General features: G+C 42.3%; 2 protein-coding genes across 3 annotated transcripts; one reads left to right on the forward strand and one right to left on the reverse strand.

The window, feature by feature from the left end:
- Nucleotides 1–451: 451 nt before the first annotated feature.
- LOC110478212 (solute carrier family 2, facilitated glucose transporter member 11) lies at nucleotides 452–10,146 on the forward strand. The gene is made up of 12 exons (XM_077787209.1): nucleotides 452–878; nucleotides 2,817–2,915; nucleotides 4,091–4,251; nucleotides 4,932–5,056; nucleotides 5,290–5,419; nucleotides 5,878–6,026; nucleotides 6,872–7,059; nucleotides 7,553–7,663; nucleotides 7,772–7,873; nucleotides 8,397–8,472; nucleotides 8,901–9,028; nucleotides 9,928–10,146. The coding sequence occupies exons 1-12, from the start codon at nucleotides 825–827 to the stop codon at nucleotides 10,144–10,146; spliced, it is 1,542 nt and encodes a 513-aa protein (XP_077643335.1). The 5' UTR covers nucleotides 452–824.
- A 1,113-nt stretch (nucleotides 10,147–11,259) lies between these two features.
- HSCB (HscB mitochondrial iron-sulfur cluster cochaperone) lies at nucleotides 11,260–14,955 on the reverse strand. 2 transcript variants are annotated; one of them, XM_021544731.2, is made up of 6 exons: nucleotides 14,756–14,955; nucleotides 14,593–14,689; nucleotides 14,149–14,238; nucleotides 13,471–13,615; nucleotides 12,552–12,599; nucleotides 11,260–11,417 (listed from the first exon to the last, which is right to left on the reverse strand). In XM_021544731.2, exons 1-6 carry the CDS (start codon nucleotides 14,953–14,955, stop codon nucleotides 11,326–11,328), a joined length of 672 nt encoding a protein of 223 aa, XP_021400406.1. In that variant the 3' UTR covers nucleotides 11,260–11,325. The 2 variants fall into 2 exon arrangements, with proteins under 2 accessions (XP_021400406.1, XP_077643334.1); XM_077787208.1 differs by lacking the exon at nucleotides 14,149–14,238 and having other exon boundaries at nucleotides 14,756–14,864.
- Between the last annotated feature and the right edge of the window lie 700 nt (nucleotides 14,956–15,655).

The following is a 15,655-nucleotide window of genomic DNA, read 5'->3' on the forward strand; positions in this document are numbered from 1 at the left end:
CATGCGGTCCCGCTCGCTGCGGGACATGGGGGAGCTGCGGTCCCGCTCCCTGCGGGACATGGGGGAGCTGCGGTCCCGCTCGCTGTGGGACATGCGGGAGCTGCGGTCCCGCTCGCTGTGGGAGCTGCGGTCCCGCTCCCTGTGGGACATGCGGGAGCTGCAGTCCCGCTCGCTGTGGGAGCTGCGGTCCCGCTCCCTGCGGGACATGGGGGAGCTGCAGTCCCGCTCGCTGTGGGACATGCGGGAGCTGCGGTCCCGCTCCCTGCGGGAGCTGCGGTCCCACTCGCTGCGGGAGCGGGGTCCCCGCTGGGCGCGGCGGGGTCCCGGGGAGGGCAGGGCCAGCCCCTCCTCTGTCCTTAGCCCAGCCTAATCCCCGCAGCGGGGCGGGCACGGTCCGGCAGCCAAATCCCGGTCAGCTGAGGAGCTCAGGGGGGCTCGGGGAGGTGGCGAGCGGAGCTGGAGCTGCGGGCGGCAGGAGGGAGGGATGGCGCCCCGGCACACGGTAAACCCCCGTCCTTGTTTTTAGCTGCGGGAGAGCAGAGTGGGAACAGAGAAGTGCGTGCACACAGTGCAAGAGGTGGGAAAGATCCCTGAGGCTTTATCGAAGTTGGATAGCTCTGTCACAAAAATGTTCAGAACCGTTGAGGAGAGTCCCACTGGGTGGGGAGGAAAAAACCAAAACCAAATAACCGAAACAACAACAAAAAAAAGCAAAGCTGTGTCTTAATACATTAGTAACTTAAGTTCTTTGGCACCTTTTTTTATTTTTTTTTTTTCCTGTAATGTAGTTTATTAAATTTTGCAAAGGAAATCTAACTCAGGCCATGCTCAGAGTGGAGCACCAGCCCCTGCTCAGAGGGTCTAGCTCGCCCTGCAAGGTAAGCAGAACCATCCTGGCCTCTGAAGGTGGATCCTGCAGGGAGTTTGTAGTTCTAGCAGTGATGTACATGTGTGAAATGTCCAGGAATTTCATGTTAGCTTTTAAATAGAAATACATTAAGTGATTAGACTCGTCAGGTTTTGTGGTTTTCTTGGACACCTGGCTGTGTTAGGAAGCTATAAAAGCGGCTTTCTGATTCTCATGTTTTACAATTGAATACAAATTGAATTTTGTTTGTGTCATGTTTCTGGGATGAAGTTTCTGGGATGAAATGCACTTTTATAAACTGTCAGGAGTTCAGAACACATGAGGCTGTTATTTGTGCTCCCTCCAAACTCCAATGTGAGATGGCATACCAGTGTCACAAGCCCAGCTGATTTGGAAAGGAAGAACAAAAGACCTGTCATTATAAAACTTAAGTTATATGATGTACGTTCAGTATTTTGCATTGTTTGTTTGTTTATTTTCTGTCCCTTCTAGATTCCAGGTTGTACCCATAAGACACAGAAAATATGTTTACAGTACTTAGTATAAGGGTCTGAGTGTGCAGTGCCAGTCTTTACCACGTCAGTTTTGGTTTTTTTCTACCATACTCACTGCAGCCCTTACTTAAAACTCTTAATTCATTGCTCGGGTTGACATTCAGAGAAACACTTTTTATTCTTGGAAATTGTAAGGGAGTGTTAATTGGATTTTACTTTAATAAGATAAATTTCAACTTGCAAATTCTAGGGAGGGAGGGATGAAGGAAGTTTTGATGAATTATCTTTAGGAAGACACAGCTCTTTCAGAATACAATACAGTATCTGGAATAACTCAGCATTTCTGGGAACTGGACCAAGAATGAAAATGATGAAGAATTAGTCTACATACCTTACAATGAGAAAATCAGGGAGTAGGAATTTATTAAAATAAATATGTACAGCCTTTATATATGAAGGAAGGGGAAATTTGATCACCGAAATGCCTTTAATATAGGAAACATTGTTGTGTCTAGTTGAAATTAATCAATAGCTTACTATGAGATGAAATTAGGCCCTAATTTAAAAGGAAAGATTTGCTAGGCATTTGAACTGGATGTTATTTTTAGTATGATCATATACAGGTAAAAGTAAACTCAGAGAGCACCACATGAGAATATCAAACATTATATAAATCTCTGGAGATATCTGGACATGGGGCCTCATTCAAAGTATGGTTTGTGACTATACCAGACCTTGAGATTTGAATGTAACACAGTAGTAGTTTGTGTTGACCTTAAAACCTGTGAATCTGTGACTCTATGAATTTTAGTTTGTAAATACAGATTTGAGACTGTAACTAGGCCATAGATATTAAAAACTTTAAAAAATAAATTCCAATATGAGAATAAATTTTAAATTCATATTATTGCTAGTGAACAAATTATTGTGATTGAGATACTAAGGTTTTGCAGACATCCAGTAATCATTTTATAGACTTAAAATATTGTTTAGAGGGAAATAAAGCATTGTTACTTATCACATCTTGGTTAAAATGTGACTCACAGAAATTGAGATATAGTTAATTCTTATACTGAGTCTGTGTCTCTAACACCAGACATAAATAGTCATAGCATTCTTTCATTAAAAACAGACATCATGAGTAGTGTGGCTTATGCAAAAAGCATTTGCTCAGTTTCTAATAACAGCTGTAATAGTTTTGTTGCCTACATTTAATCTGGAGACTTGTAACTGTGGTATTTCTAAAGACCTGTTAATGATCAGGGCCAAAGCCAGCCTGAAATGCTTCTCCTGCTGCCATGTTCAGGAATTCAGGCTGTTTTTTTAAACAAATGCTTTGACTGCTCCAAATGATATACATGATGTATTTAACCATAATTTTCTTTTAGTTATTACATTTGTGTGGGCTCAGGGTCCATCTCTTTTCATGCCCATGATTTTCTTTTGTTCCCTAGCTCCCCAGCTGGACGTTGTTCCTGGCTGTTTGTGCTGTTGGAATTGGAGGCACCTTTCAGTATGGGTATAATGTCTCTATTATCAATGCACCCACACAGGTAAAAGCTCATCTTTTGTTGGGCTGTTTTCTCTCTGAACTTGGCCATGAGGCCTGTTCTTCTGTTTGACTACCCTTTCTGTAAGATATCACCACTGTTTATCCAAATGTCAGGTTTAAACCTCCAAGTTTAAACCTGAGCCATTCCATTCTTTCTATCACTGGATAACAGGGAGAAAGCATAGTTACTATTTGAAGGTGCCCATCACAAGGCAGATTACTGAAAAAGTCCTTCTTAGGGAATTAAAATGTTACATCTGTAGTAGCTGAGTAACTTGTAGGTATTTTCACTTGTTACTTGAGTGTTCTTTGCTGTAGCCTCCAGGATTCTGTATATTTTGTGGATGACTCAGGGATCTGGGCAAATGTTCTTGTGAAAGTGGTGGGTATAATTTTTTTTGCTACCAGCTGATTTTTTTTTTGCTTGGGAAACTGTGAAGACTGAATTTTCTTCAACACTGTATGCTTTTTACAAAGCTTAAAAGAAGCTGTTTGTGAAAGAACATGTCATATGCTGGGAACTGAGGGAGAGTCCAAGAAGTTTGTCCTTCTGTAGTCTTTATTTGCAGGCAAAGAACAGGAGCCTCTGATTACAGATACATGCCAGTTCAAGAGTTTAGTCTAAAGGCAGATTTTAGAAAGCCAAGCATGTGGAATAACAGCTTCAAAGTTCTGATGCATGAATACTGTCAGAAAGGTGGAGGATTATTAAAGCTGAAAAAGGGATTTTGCTATGACTTTTTGGATTACACTAAGGCAGGGAGGTTTTGATCAAGTGTCAGAATGAGTCCCCTGACAATAAAATTTTTGAGGTTGCAAGGCCTCTGTGCTCTGAGATGTTCCTAAAAACAGCTGGGCCAACCATCCATCCTGTTCCTCTTCTTGTTCAGAAGGACCTCAGAGCCCTCTCATGGCAGTGCATGTCAAGGTTGTATTTCTCCTCTGCTGCAGCACCTGAGACAGGGCACAAAGCAGAGCTGCTCAGCACCTTTGAGGTGTGTGGGGAGTAAGAAACACAAAGTCTTTCTTATGGTCAAGGAAGATTCTGCCAGTCAGATAATATCCCTTAAAATTAACTCCCAGAATTGATTTTCAGGATTGGGGTGCAAGTTATTTGTAGTGCTGTGTATAGGGCTGTATAAAATGCTACATATTCATCACTCTTTTCTCCTGCAGCATATACACAAGTTCTTAAACGAGACCTGGAGTAGTCGTTATCAGAAGGAGCTAAATCCAGATTTGCTGACTTTTCTTTGGTCTGTCATTGCTTCTATCTTTTCCCTTGGAGGCCTGTGTGGAGCCCTGATTGGAGGCAGCATGGCCATACGCCTGGGCAGGTCAGTTGCAACAGCAGGCATATGAAAGCATGTTTGCTTTTCCTACCTTCCCACTGGAATAGAAAATAAATAAATAGAAAAAGAGTGTGAGAAAAGAGTACCTTGGGTACCTATATGTGTTTTTTCACTTTAAAACTGAGTTTTCTAGTGAAATTTTACAGTTTATTCCAATGTGACTTTCAAGGTTGTGCCCTGAATTATGACCTTTGTCTGAGTATTTGCATTACCTTTACTGAAATCCGAGTAAGGGAATGCACACAGAGTGTGTTGGAAACATGAGTTCCCCCCTGACACATTTGCAGCCCTTGTGCCAGTAAGGATATGCTGCTTCATTTGTTGCACTTCATTTGTCTAAATGAAGAAACCTCACTCCTACCTTGTCAAGCATTTCTGTCATATTTATACATTATTCTTATGTTTAGACATTTTAAAAACATAAGCAGTTGTATCAGATATCTGGGTTTCCAGGGAATAGCATGTTTCTTCAGTGTAAAGTCCATTTATCCCCCCATATTATCAGAAAGGAAAACTGTTTAAAAACCCACAAATTCCCATAATGTCTGGTTGATGTGGGTTGTTTCTGGTTTTGGGGGTTTTTTGTTTGTTTTAATAAGTTTTTTGTTTGTTCTCTGGTATTATTATTATTATTTACTATTATTAATTTTGTCCCTCCTCTTTAGGAAAGGAGCTCTTTTGATGAATAATATTATAGCAATACTAGCCTCCATTTTAATGGGGATCAGTTTTCCTACAGGATTATTTGAGTTACTGATTGCTGGAAGGTTTTTGATTGGCATAAATTCAGGTGAATGATTTCTTATTCCTACTATCAATAAACTATGGTGAATGATAAATTATTGTTTTTTCTGATCTTTTAGGTTTTATGATGAATATCTTCTGTAGTTTAGCTTGGAATCTGAAGGCAGCTAAATGAATAGGAAATTAATTGAGTCCAATTTTGTATGTGTTATGGTTTAGTAACTCTTTGCAAAGCAATTTCTATTGATAAGAATTTTTTTTTTTTCCATTTACTTGCAGGTATTGGGCTCTGTGTGCAGCCTCTGTATATTGGGGAGTTTGCCCCAAAACACCTAAGAGGTGGCTTGGCCATGGGGACTTCCATCTTTCTGACTGGGGGAATTCTGACAGGACAAATAATTGGTTTGAGGTGAGAAATGTTTGAGGGTTTTTTTCTTGTTTTGGGTTATTCCTGTGTAAAGAATTCCAATTTCCTACAGCTCATTGTAGGACATTCCTTGTGCCATTGTAGCATTAGAATTCACACAATGTCCCCCTGGGAGAAGAAAATCCTGCTTGAGTCACCTTATTTCCTACAACTGCCAGCTATGAGTGCTGTCTCCTCAGGAAAGTAGTCAGTTTAGATGGGTCACCAGAACAGCATCAGTAAAGCAGCCACATTTGAGCTGAGTTCATGTTTTCTGCCAATTTCTTGTTGGAGACAGTATCACAGCACTAGCACTGCTTTTGTCCCCTGTATGATCAGAGGAAGTTGCTCAGGCCTTCATCCAGTTGGAACTTAGAAGTTCCAAGTGTAGAGACTACACTAAATAGTAAGCAATAGCTAATTATTATATTTTTTGCCTTCTTTTTCCACATTTCTCACAGAGAATTATTGGGTGGAGAAAAGCATTGGCCTCTGTTGCTATCCAGCAGCTGTATTCCAGCATTAGCCCAACTGTTATTCCTTCCATGGTTTCCTGAAAGTCCCAGATATCTTCTTATTGACAGGGGTGATGAGTTGAGCTGTGCCAAAGGTAATATTCAGCATCTGTACTTTCTGTTCTCCAGAGAGGTACAATGATTATATTGGGGTCCAGATTCTCCTTTTATCTTTATCCACACAGCAAAGTTGTATCATCTAGTGCTTTTTTGGCCCATGCTTTTCCTCCAGTGAGCTTATATGGAAGAAGGGATTGTGGATCTCAGGAGCCCATAATGGGTTATGAACAGAACTTTTTTATCCTGTTTCAAATATAAGTTCATTGACTGGAGCTCCAAGCTGATTACTCTCAGTGGAAAGTTCATTATCAGGATCATCAGAACTCCTACTGTTGGCCTTAAGAAGACAAATTGTCACTCGAGATATATTTAATCATTAATATTTTAAAGAAACTGATGCTGTATAGTCTTTAAGACCATTTATAAAGATTTTAGTCTGGGATCCAAATGACTTCTGATTATATTTGCCTTATGAGAAGGATTTTCTGTCTTTGCTCCAGCTCACTAACTGCATCCCATTGGCAACATTGAAGTCAGGGCCATAACAAAGGACTCAATATCTGCCTAGAATTTAAGCAAAACTCAAACTGGTAAGAGTGTCCTTTAAAGAAAAGACTATTTGAAGGTATGAGGTTCAGATACAAAATATTTTGCCTGATGAATATGTCAAGGTCAGATATTCCTCTAAAAAGAAACAAAGAAATGTCACAGAATTCTCCAAACTCACCACAGCAAAAACTGTTGAAAAAACAGCAAGGAACAAGCAAGTCACAAAGCAAATTTTTCATATCCTAGCAAAAACCGAGTCATTATGGAAAGAGATGATTTCACAGGAGTTGTGGTTAATAGGTAAACATAAATTCTTTTTTTCTGTTTGTAGCTTTGAAACTATTTCATGGTTCCTCTGAGTATCGAAGGGAGATGGAAGACATCCAGAGGGAATGTTTTGCCTTAGATGGGGAGAAACCCAAGAAGCCCTGGCAGTTATTCACTGACCGCGCTGTGAGATGGCAGCTCATCACTGTCATCGTGATGACTATGGGCCAACAGCTCAGTGGCATTAATGCTGTAAGAGTTCATATGAACAAACAGCTTAAATAATTATTTCATTTCCACCTGTTTTTCAGCCATTTATTAATACAAAGGATCCACATAGAGAAGCTCAGAGAAATGGGATAAGTGGGAAAGAATATAATTGCATTATTTTGGTGTTTTTCTTTAATTTTTTTCCTCATTTCTGTGTTTCTGGTATGCAAACTTTTCTAAAGAACGACTTGATACTTCCTCTGAAAAAGTAAATAAAGGTGGATCAGTTTATCCCAGTGTGTCTGTTTCAAGAATATAAAGCATATTCAGTAAGTTAAATAATCCTGTTGGCTTCTGTGATAGCGATATGTTTACTTAGACATGAATTTAACAGATTGTTATTGCTGCTTATGTTGAATTAGTAGCTCACAATATAAAATACATTGATCTATATCTTTAGTATCAACATGACTTTATTTCCAGACAATGTTTTAAATACCAGAAAAACCTAATTGTTTTTTTTTTTTTTTTGTAGATTTACTTCTATGCAACTTATGTTTTTGAACAAGCTGGGATTGTGGCAGAAAAAATCCCGTATGTGACACTCGGCACTGGAGTTTGTGAATGTATTACAGCCCTCTCCTGTGTAAGGAACAGTTTGTTCTACCTCCCAGTACAGAGTAATGGCTATTCTTGAAGAATATTGGTAAAAATGAGATCAGTATATTAACAGAAGATTGTGTCTTGTCCACAGGGTTTGCTGATAGACCATGTGGGAAGAAGATGCCTTATCATTGGGGGTTATCTCCTCATGACGCTCTGGTGCACTGTTCTGACCTTCTCTCTGACTTACCAGGTGCAAAGGACTTGTTCCTGTTACACCATGTGACTGAGGAGTGAAAAGGGCACGTAGTGACACAATAATGGGGAGTGGGTTTAAACTGAGAGTAGGGTTAGATTAGGTATCCGGAAGAAATTCTTCCCTGTGAGGGTGGGGAGGCCCTGGCACAGGGTGCCAAGAGAAGCTGGGGCTGCCCCATCCCTGGAAGTGTCCCAGGTCAGGTCAGATGGAGTTTGGGATAGTGGAAGGTGTTCCTGCCTGTGGCCAGGGGTGGGATGGGATGAGCTTTAAATTCCTTCCAGCCCAGCCCACACTATGCTTACATAATTCTATATGATTTAGTAAAAATCATTGAATGAATGAACACTATTTAATTTCTCTAAAGCAGAACTGTTGAATAAATTAGCTGTAAAAGAGTAGTGAAAGACTGCTGGTCTTAACTGAAATAAAATACAGAAAGAAACAGAACTGTTAAGCCAGGCTTTAAAACTGGATTATCAAAATCTGAACTAAACCTTCTCATTGACTTCTGTTTCAGGAGCTGTACTCCTGGGTGCCTTACATGAGCATGACGTGTGTATTTGCCTTCATCTTGAGCTTTGGGCTGGGCCCAGGTATTGCACAGGAACGTGTGTGACTGGGGGAAGGTCTGGGAGGGCTGGGGGTACACAGGGAAGAAGCCTTTGAAGCACAGCTGCTGCTGCTCTGGCTGAGGAACCCAAGTGAGGCCATCCTGTAGCCCACAGCTGAGGCTTACCATGCACGATTCTGGGGCAGCTATGTGTGAGGAGGGTGAAGTTCTGCCCTTCAGGGCAGAGGGGTTCTACACTTGTCAGAAGGGGCCTGCTCCCTGATCAGTGCTGCTGAAAAGGGGCTGTGATCTAGTGGGAAATTTCCTGCAAGGGCAGTAGCCTCAGAATTGCGCTGTTAGGAATTAAAATAGATCAGCTAATGGCATATTCAAAATCAAGTCAATCTTTTGTAGCATTTGAAGTACCTCAAATGGACATTTAGCACAATTCTGTTTCTGAACCGTCCTTAGGTGGCATAACAAACACTATGACAGCTGAGTTATTTGTACAGTCCTCACGTCCTGCTGCCTACATGATCGCAGGGACTGTGAGCTGGATTAGTTTCTTCACAGTTGGAATGCTCTTTCCCTTCATAGTGGTGAGTATGTACAGCACAATTTCCATTTCATCTGCTTGCAGGTTCCATCCCATTGCTTATATTGTATTATATATTCTTGTATATATTACTGACACTTGACCAGGATGCACACTGTCCGTAAATGAGTTTAAGTAGATTCAGTCCCTCTTAGAAGTATTTTTTACACATCACAAACCTCAATATAACATGATAAATGAAAAGTAAAGGAATGCACTGGAGGGCAATATTCATGTTCAGAGGAAAAAGAAAGTAGCAAAAGCAGAACTTAATCAAATACTGAGATTTAGATAAAATATTTTTTAATAGTGCCTTGTGCTTTTATGGCCAAGTAATGTTGAGGTAGTACCTGTGGCCAGTAAGTCACATCTCTGAGAACTTGCTGACGTGACAGAGTTCTGTAAGCAAAAGATTAGGAAAGGCAAGACAGTCTCCAGCTTTGTATTTTTAGTTTTAGAACATATTCTTGACAGCAAAACCCACAGGAACAGCATTCATCTGAGTATCTGGATCTGCCTGTCCTTTCTTCATGGCTGAGCTCTGCTTCTCAGTAAGACAGTTTTGTTCTTTAATGTACAGCATTTAAAAATATTAACGTTCAGAGAAACTTAAATTATATAATCTTAAAATATGTGACAGCTAAGTAGCAAATGTTGACTTCTAGATTGTGATATTTGACTGTTTAAATGGTTTATCTTATTTTAAAAATAAAAAATCTACCCAATAATTGCACAGCACTTGACAGTCTTTTATCTAAAAAGTTACAGGTAAAGAATAGGTTGAATGACTCCTTTTAGAAAAGCATCTGAGCAGCAATGTTAAGTGTAAATGGAAACAAAAAGCTTATTTTCTCAAAATTACTATTATTACACTTGAAATATGTTGCAATCATTTTTTTTCAGAATGGACTGAAGCAGTATTGTTTTGTGGTGTTCTTGTTGGAGTGCTTCTTTGTTGCTGCTTTCATCTTCCTCATAATTCCTGAGACAAAGAACAAATCTTTTCTGGAAATCAAACAGGAATTTCACAAGCTTAATTTTGGAAGACATGCCAGGAAAAAGGAAACGGAACTTTATGAAAGAAGGCAACTTCAAGATGAATTTTTAAAGATTTCTGCATAATTTCGCAAATGCAATAGAACTTCAGTGAGAATCATGAACCTAGTTTTCTAAATTAGGAGTGTAATACAGATCAAGTGGCTTAGTAAATCTTCCTGTGTATTAAGAGGAAGTGTAGCTAAAGGCAATACTGCTGAACTGCTGTTAAAATATATATTGCTGAAATACTATTAACAACATATTGTATTATCCACAGAAAACCTGATGTTTAGCTGCCATCTGGTGCTGTAGGGATGCAGAAATGCCAGGGAGGATGTTCAGTGAGCCCCTCTGGCAGATAATTCAGTGACTCTGATATCTGATTTCTGCAGATAATTCAGTGACTCTTGCATTTCAAAGCCCTGTCTACAATTTGGGTCATTGGGTGTATCCAAATGCTTTGCTGAATGTAACATTCTGAGTTCTTGTTAAAACCTACACAAAAACTGAGAACTGATATTTGACATATTCTAGATTATATAGAAAAAGGGGTATTTAGTTTATGTTTTTCCAGTTATGTAACTTTGAAAGCCTTAAAGACATTCCTCATCCAGTCCTACTACAACAAAAGTACAGCACCTCTCTGAGTTACTGGTATTTGTAATAAAAACTTGTATTCTGATAAAAGGGTGCCTGGGGTTTCAATTTGGTTTATTTTTTCCCCATACCTAGTATCTTAACACTTTAAACTATACAACAGGGTAAAACTTCTAGTTTTGGAGTTTAGTTCCCATCAGACTGAGATCCACATATCAAAAATGTAGTAGCAGAGAGGACAAATGACAGGAATTAAATACTTTTTACCTTTAAACTACAGGGAGCCTGTAAGGACATGCAGACTGAGCCTTCTGCCCCCTCTCCAGTATTTTTTCACAGACTCTTTTTCAACATCAAAAAAATTCATGTTAGGGAGTAAGAAATTTCACATCTGTTGTTTGTGTGCCTCTGATATTTGTTTCCATACCTGCCACTGCCAGCACAGTGGCCCTTCTTACCTAGTACAACTTCTCCTGGCTGTAAGCATTTCCAAATGCCATCTGTTTCTCAAGTGCTGCAGCAAGCATGGGATTTCTTTTATATTTATTTTCCTCCTCTCAGAATTAATGGAAGTACAGGAAACAAACACCCTTGGTCTGATTTTGGTAACAAAACCATCAGTTTAATTGAAAATAACACTAACTCTTAATAGCTAAAAAGGCAACATCAGGAAGGGATCTTCTTAGCCTTTAGTTTATCCTCTAAGTTTGCAAAATACTTCATTTTTGCTAGCAGCTTCTTGGCTTCTTGAAGATCATCTGAAATGAAATAAAACATTACTGGTTTACAGAGGGAGAGGTGAATTTGCATTTTCAAAATTAATATTTCAGGGACAGCACCTGTTTTAGTAACAAGAGTTGTCACCTGCAAGGACTCAGACATTATTAAAACCATGCTGCCTATTATTTTAACCTCAGATGGTTTAGGAACATCTCAACTCAATTGCTTCACAAAACACATAACAATAAACATTTTGGAAAAGAACTGTGAATGAATACCCTTTAATGACTCCTGTAAAGTGGCTGCAGTACTGATCTATCCTTGGCAAGACAAATGTTTTTATTTAAAAGGTATATAAATAGACCAACTGACATAACTGAAACATGCAAATGAGGAGGAGGCTGGTCTGGACAGTACCAAGTCCAAAACTGATATTGAAACAATTTCTCCTCAGTTAGGTTTATGACCTACAGACAAAAGTAACACAGCCCTTCTCATGGCACAGAGTAACAGGACATAACTCATCACAGGCAGGCCCAGCCAGCAGGGCTGTGATGTTTATTCACCCCTGGCAAAAGTGCAGCATTCTGGACCTGGCACAGAACCACAAAGGTTTCTTCCCAGCTTCAGAAGCTTGGGAATGATTCAAGCTTGTGCCCATCCATTGGCTGTAGAATAAAGTTATGTTATTGCACAGGAAGTTCCCAAATCCTTATGCTGAACAGGCCTTTACTTGCCACACAGCTGCTTTGGCTTCCACTGCAAAGAACAGCACTCACTGCTCTACTGCAGCTCCAGAACTGCAGAACAACATCTCCCAAATTCAAGTGTGAAACCTCAGAATATGTCTAGGATGAAGTCTGTCCTTCCCAGTATTCTGGGAGATGCACAAACAATTTTTTAGCATCTACATTCCCACCCAAAATGATTATTTAGATGCAAGATGAATGAAACTTTTGTACTGTACTTTGCTTTTAATGTGAGCTCCTGAATTTCCCAAATCAGCAGGAATGTCAGTTTAGAAGTACTTATTCTAAATACCTAACAAAGAACCCTTGTTAATGCAGTGTTTCTATTCCATAGCTCAGGAAATATTTGCCAGTAAGAGATTGTAGAGCTTTAAGCATTTGACAGTTATGTATGGCAGCTAAAAACTTCATAAAATCAGGTACCTCTTTCAAAAGCTGCAGTCACCTCTCTGGTCAATTCTTCTTGTTTAACTGTAAGACAAATTATTTAATTTACTTTTTTTTTTATACTTAGGGTATTTGATACCACTGTATTCTGACTGCCTGTGGTGAGAAAGTTCATTACTAGTTTCAGCCTTTGGCAGCCAAACAAGTTTTTCATTATACTGCTGTCAATGTTTTAATTATAATTTCAAACATGTATTTCCTTATTTAAACAGGTATACTGACAGCAACTCCAATGCACATCAATGGTCACTAATTTCTCAGAAATCCAAGTTATTTTTGGTCTATCAGTTTGCCCTGCTACAGTTAATTTTCTCCTGTCTTACTCAGTTTTTATTCTAGTTATTGTAGTTGCTTTTAGCACATAGCTGTTATGGCAAAGAATTAAATGTATCAGTAAACCAAATGTTTTTGGTATCACCAACAATATATACAAAAAGTTGCTTGTATAAGGAGAATAACCACTTAATATAATGGCTGCCAGATGAAGAAGGTGAAAGAACTACAATGCCTTTATAAATAACATTATTTAGTGTGGTTAGACAAGCATTTTATTCAACTTCATTCTGATAGATTTTTTTCTTTGGAACAACTGACTAACCCGATGAAGGTTTAGTAAATTCCTTTTTATTGTTTATATATATTTATTTTGACATCAGAATAGTTCTGTTATACAAATGTTCTCAAGACAGATGTGATGTTTAGGTGCATAAATAGATAACGACAACACTGGAAAAAGGGGAACAGGGCAGAAGCTCTTGCAATGAGTCAATTCCAGACTAACACAAATTGAAGACATTACAAGAAGTATACCAAAACAGTTAAAATTTTTCAGACTTTTGTATTCCATAAGATGCAGTATATTAGTTCCGTACAAACTCCCCAAGTCATAACCTACCTTTAATTACATTTTCAACTTCTTCAAGGTTATCCTTGTTTTTGGGCTCTGCTAATTTCTCATTAATTTCCATGATTTCCATAAGGAACGCTGAGTCTCCATCACAGTCTGTCTCTTGTGCTGGCTCCACTCCACTCAGCTCCAGCTGGCAGAGGAAATGGGAATTTGAAAATAATTATTCCCACATCTATTTCAATGGGAATTATTTTCTTTAATATTAAGTCTCTTAGTGGGGCATACTCAAATTCATATTCGATAAACCTACAGTGCATAGAGTCAATCTGAAAATCAACTCCAAACATAAGTTGACCATAAAAATCAGCAGTTACCCAAAGCCAAAAAAAAACCATAAAAAAGGCTGCCATGGGCCAGACTGAAATTCTGAATGTGCAGCCATGGCCAGACACCACGTGTAATGTTAAAGATAAATTAACATCACCACGTGTGATGTGAAAGACAAATAACTGTAAGGTGAGTAGCAAATTAGATGATATGCTGATTAAAATTTAGACAAACTTGGTTCTGGTCTCCCTTCAATCTCTGGTGATCCTCTTCAGAGCAATGCAAATGAGAAAATTGAAGGACTGAATGCAAATTAAGGACCGAATCGAGGGTGCCATCCCTACCAGCGCCCAGGGTTAGTTACAGGAACATTGCAATAGCTACTGGAGACCTTACTAGATAGAGGCCTCGGCTCAGAGGGTTCAGCAGGGTCTTGTAGGCCTTGTTGATCAGGGAAGAGTGCTGCTCAGAGTAGTACTGCTCTTTCTGCAAATGGACGGCAAATAATTGGAAGCTAAGAACAAGTGGCAAAATACACTGTTAGATGCGGAACGCCAGCGTCCCCACACCAGTCCGTGTGACTCTGGACCTGGGACCTGCGGCACAGCGCTCAGCTGAGGCCTGACAACCGCAGCGGCTCCTCATCGTCCGCTAATGCACGGCAGGGCAGAGTTCTTCTGAGCACCGAAAGACAAACACACGCGAGCCCCCTCACTCCCCGAGCGGGAGAGGCGGGGACCCGGCTCTGCGGCCCCGCCGCGCACCGAAGGCCAAGGGCGAGTTCCTCCGGCGGTCACCGAGCCCCTCCCGGCCCGGCTCCCCGCCCGGCCCGGCGCTCACCGGCGGCCTCTGGCCGAAGCGGTCGGGGTGCACGGCGCGCTGCAGGCTCCGGAACCGCCGCTGCAGCTGCTCCGGGTCGATGCGGAAGGAGCGGTCGCTGCAGGACACAGGGCGGGTGAGAGCCGCGGCCGGCCGGGCTCGCGGCCGCCCCGCCCACACTCACCAGTCCATCAGGCGGAAGAGGTCAGGCCGCGGCGCCGGCGGCTGCAAAGCCCGGCAGCCGGGGCAGAAGCGGGGCGGCCCATCGCCGCCGGGCAGCGCGGCGCCGCAGCTCCAGCACGGCGGCCCCGGGGCGCGGCCCAGCGCGGCCCCGCGGAGCGCCCGGCGCGCCCAGCCCAGCCGCGCCCGCAGCGCCGCCCGCATCGCGCCGCGCTCCCGCCGGCCCCCGCGCGGGCCGCCCGCTCATTGGCTGCGCTCGGGGCGCGCGCCCCGCGCGCATGGCGGCCCCGGCCCGACGGCGCCAGCCCCGCCAGCCCCGAGAGCCGTGAGTTCGGGTCCCGCTCCCGCCCTGCCCCGCTCCCGCCCTGCCCCGCTCCCTTCCCTGCCCTCCTCCCCGGCCCGCCGCCGCCGCCTGCTCCCCGCGGCTTCACGGGCCGCAGTGCTCATGGGCACGGCGGGGCCGCTGCTGCCGGTGTCGGTCCGGGGCGGCAGTGCTCCGGCGGGCAGGGCCGCTGGGGCCCGGCCCCGCCGTCTGAGCGTTGAGGGTCGGGTTGGATACGAGGGAAAGCTCCTCCACAGGTCGGAGGTGGGGTCAGCATCCCTGTGGGCGCAGGGACACGGCCACAGGTGGCATTGGCAGCGCTGGGGAAGCGCTCGGAGTCGATGGGCTCTGTCTTTTCCGTGGTTCTGCCCTGCCTGGGGAGGAGCCCTGGAACAACACCTGTAACAAACGGGGCGGGGGAGGGAGCTTGGATCTGCCGTGGCTTTATGGCTCGGAGTGAAATGTAGCAAAGCATAGATTGAACTGTATGGCAAGGAGCGAAACACCCGATACACAGGTGCTAAGGTTGGACTGCTGTGCTGTAGGGAGGACTGGGGCAGCATTTAATTGGAGAAGGAAGCA

This window comes from Lonchura striata, chromosome 18, assembly GCF_046129695.1.
Source record: "Lonchura striata isolate bLonStr1 chromosome 18, bLonStr1.mat, whole genome shotgun sequence".
Lineage (NCBI taxonomy): Eukaryota > Metazoa > Chordata > Aves > Passeriformes > Estrildidae > Lonchura > Lonchura striata.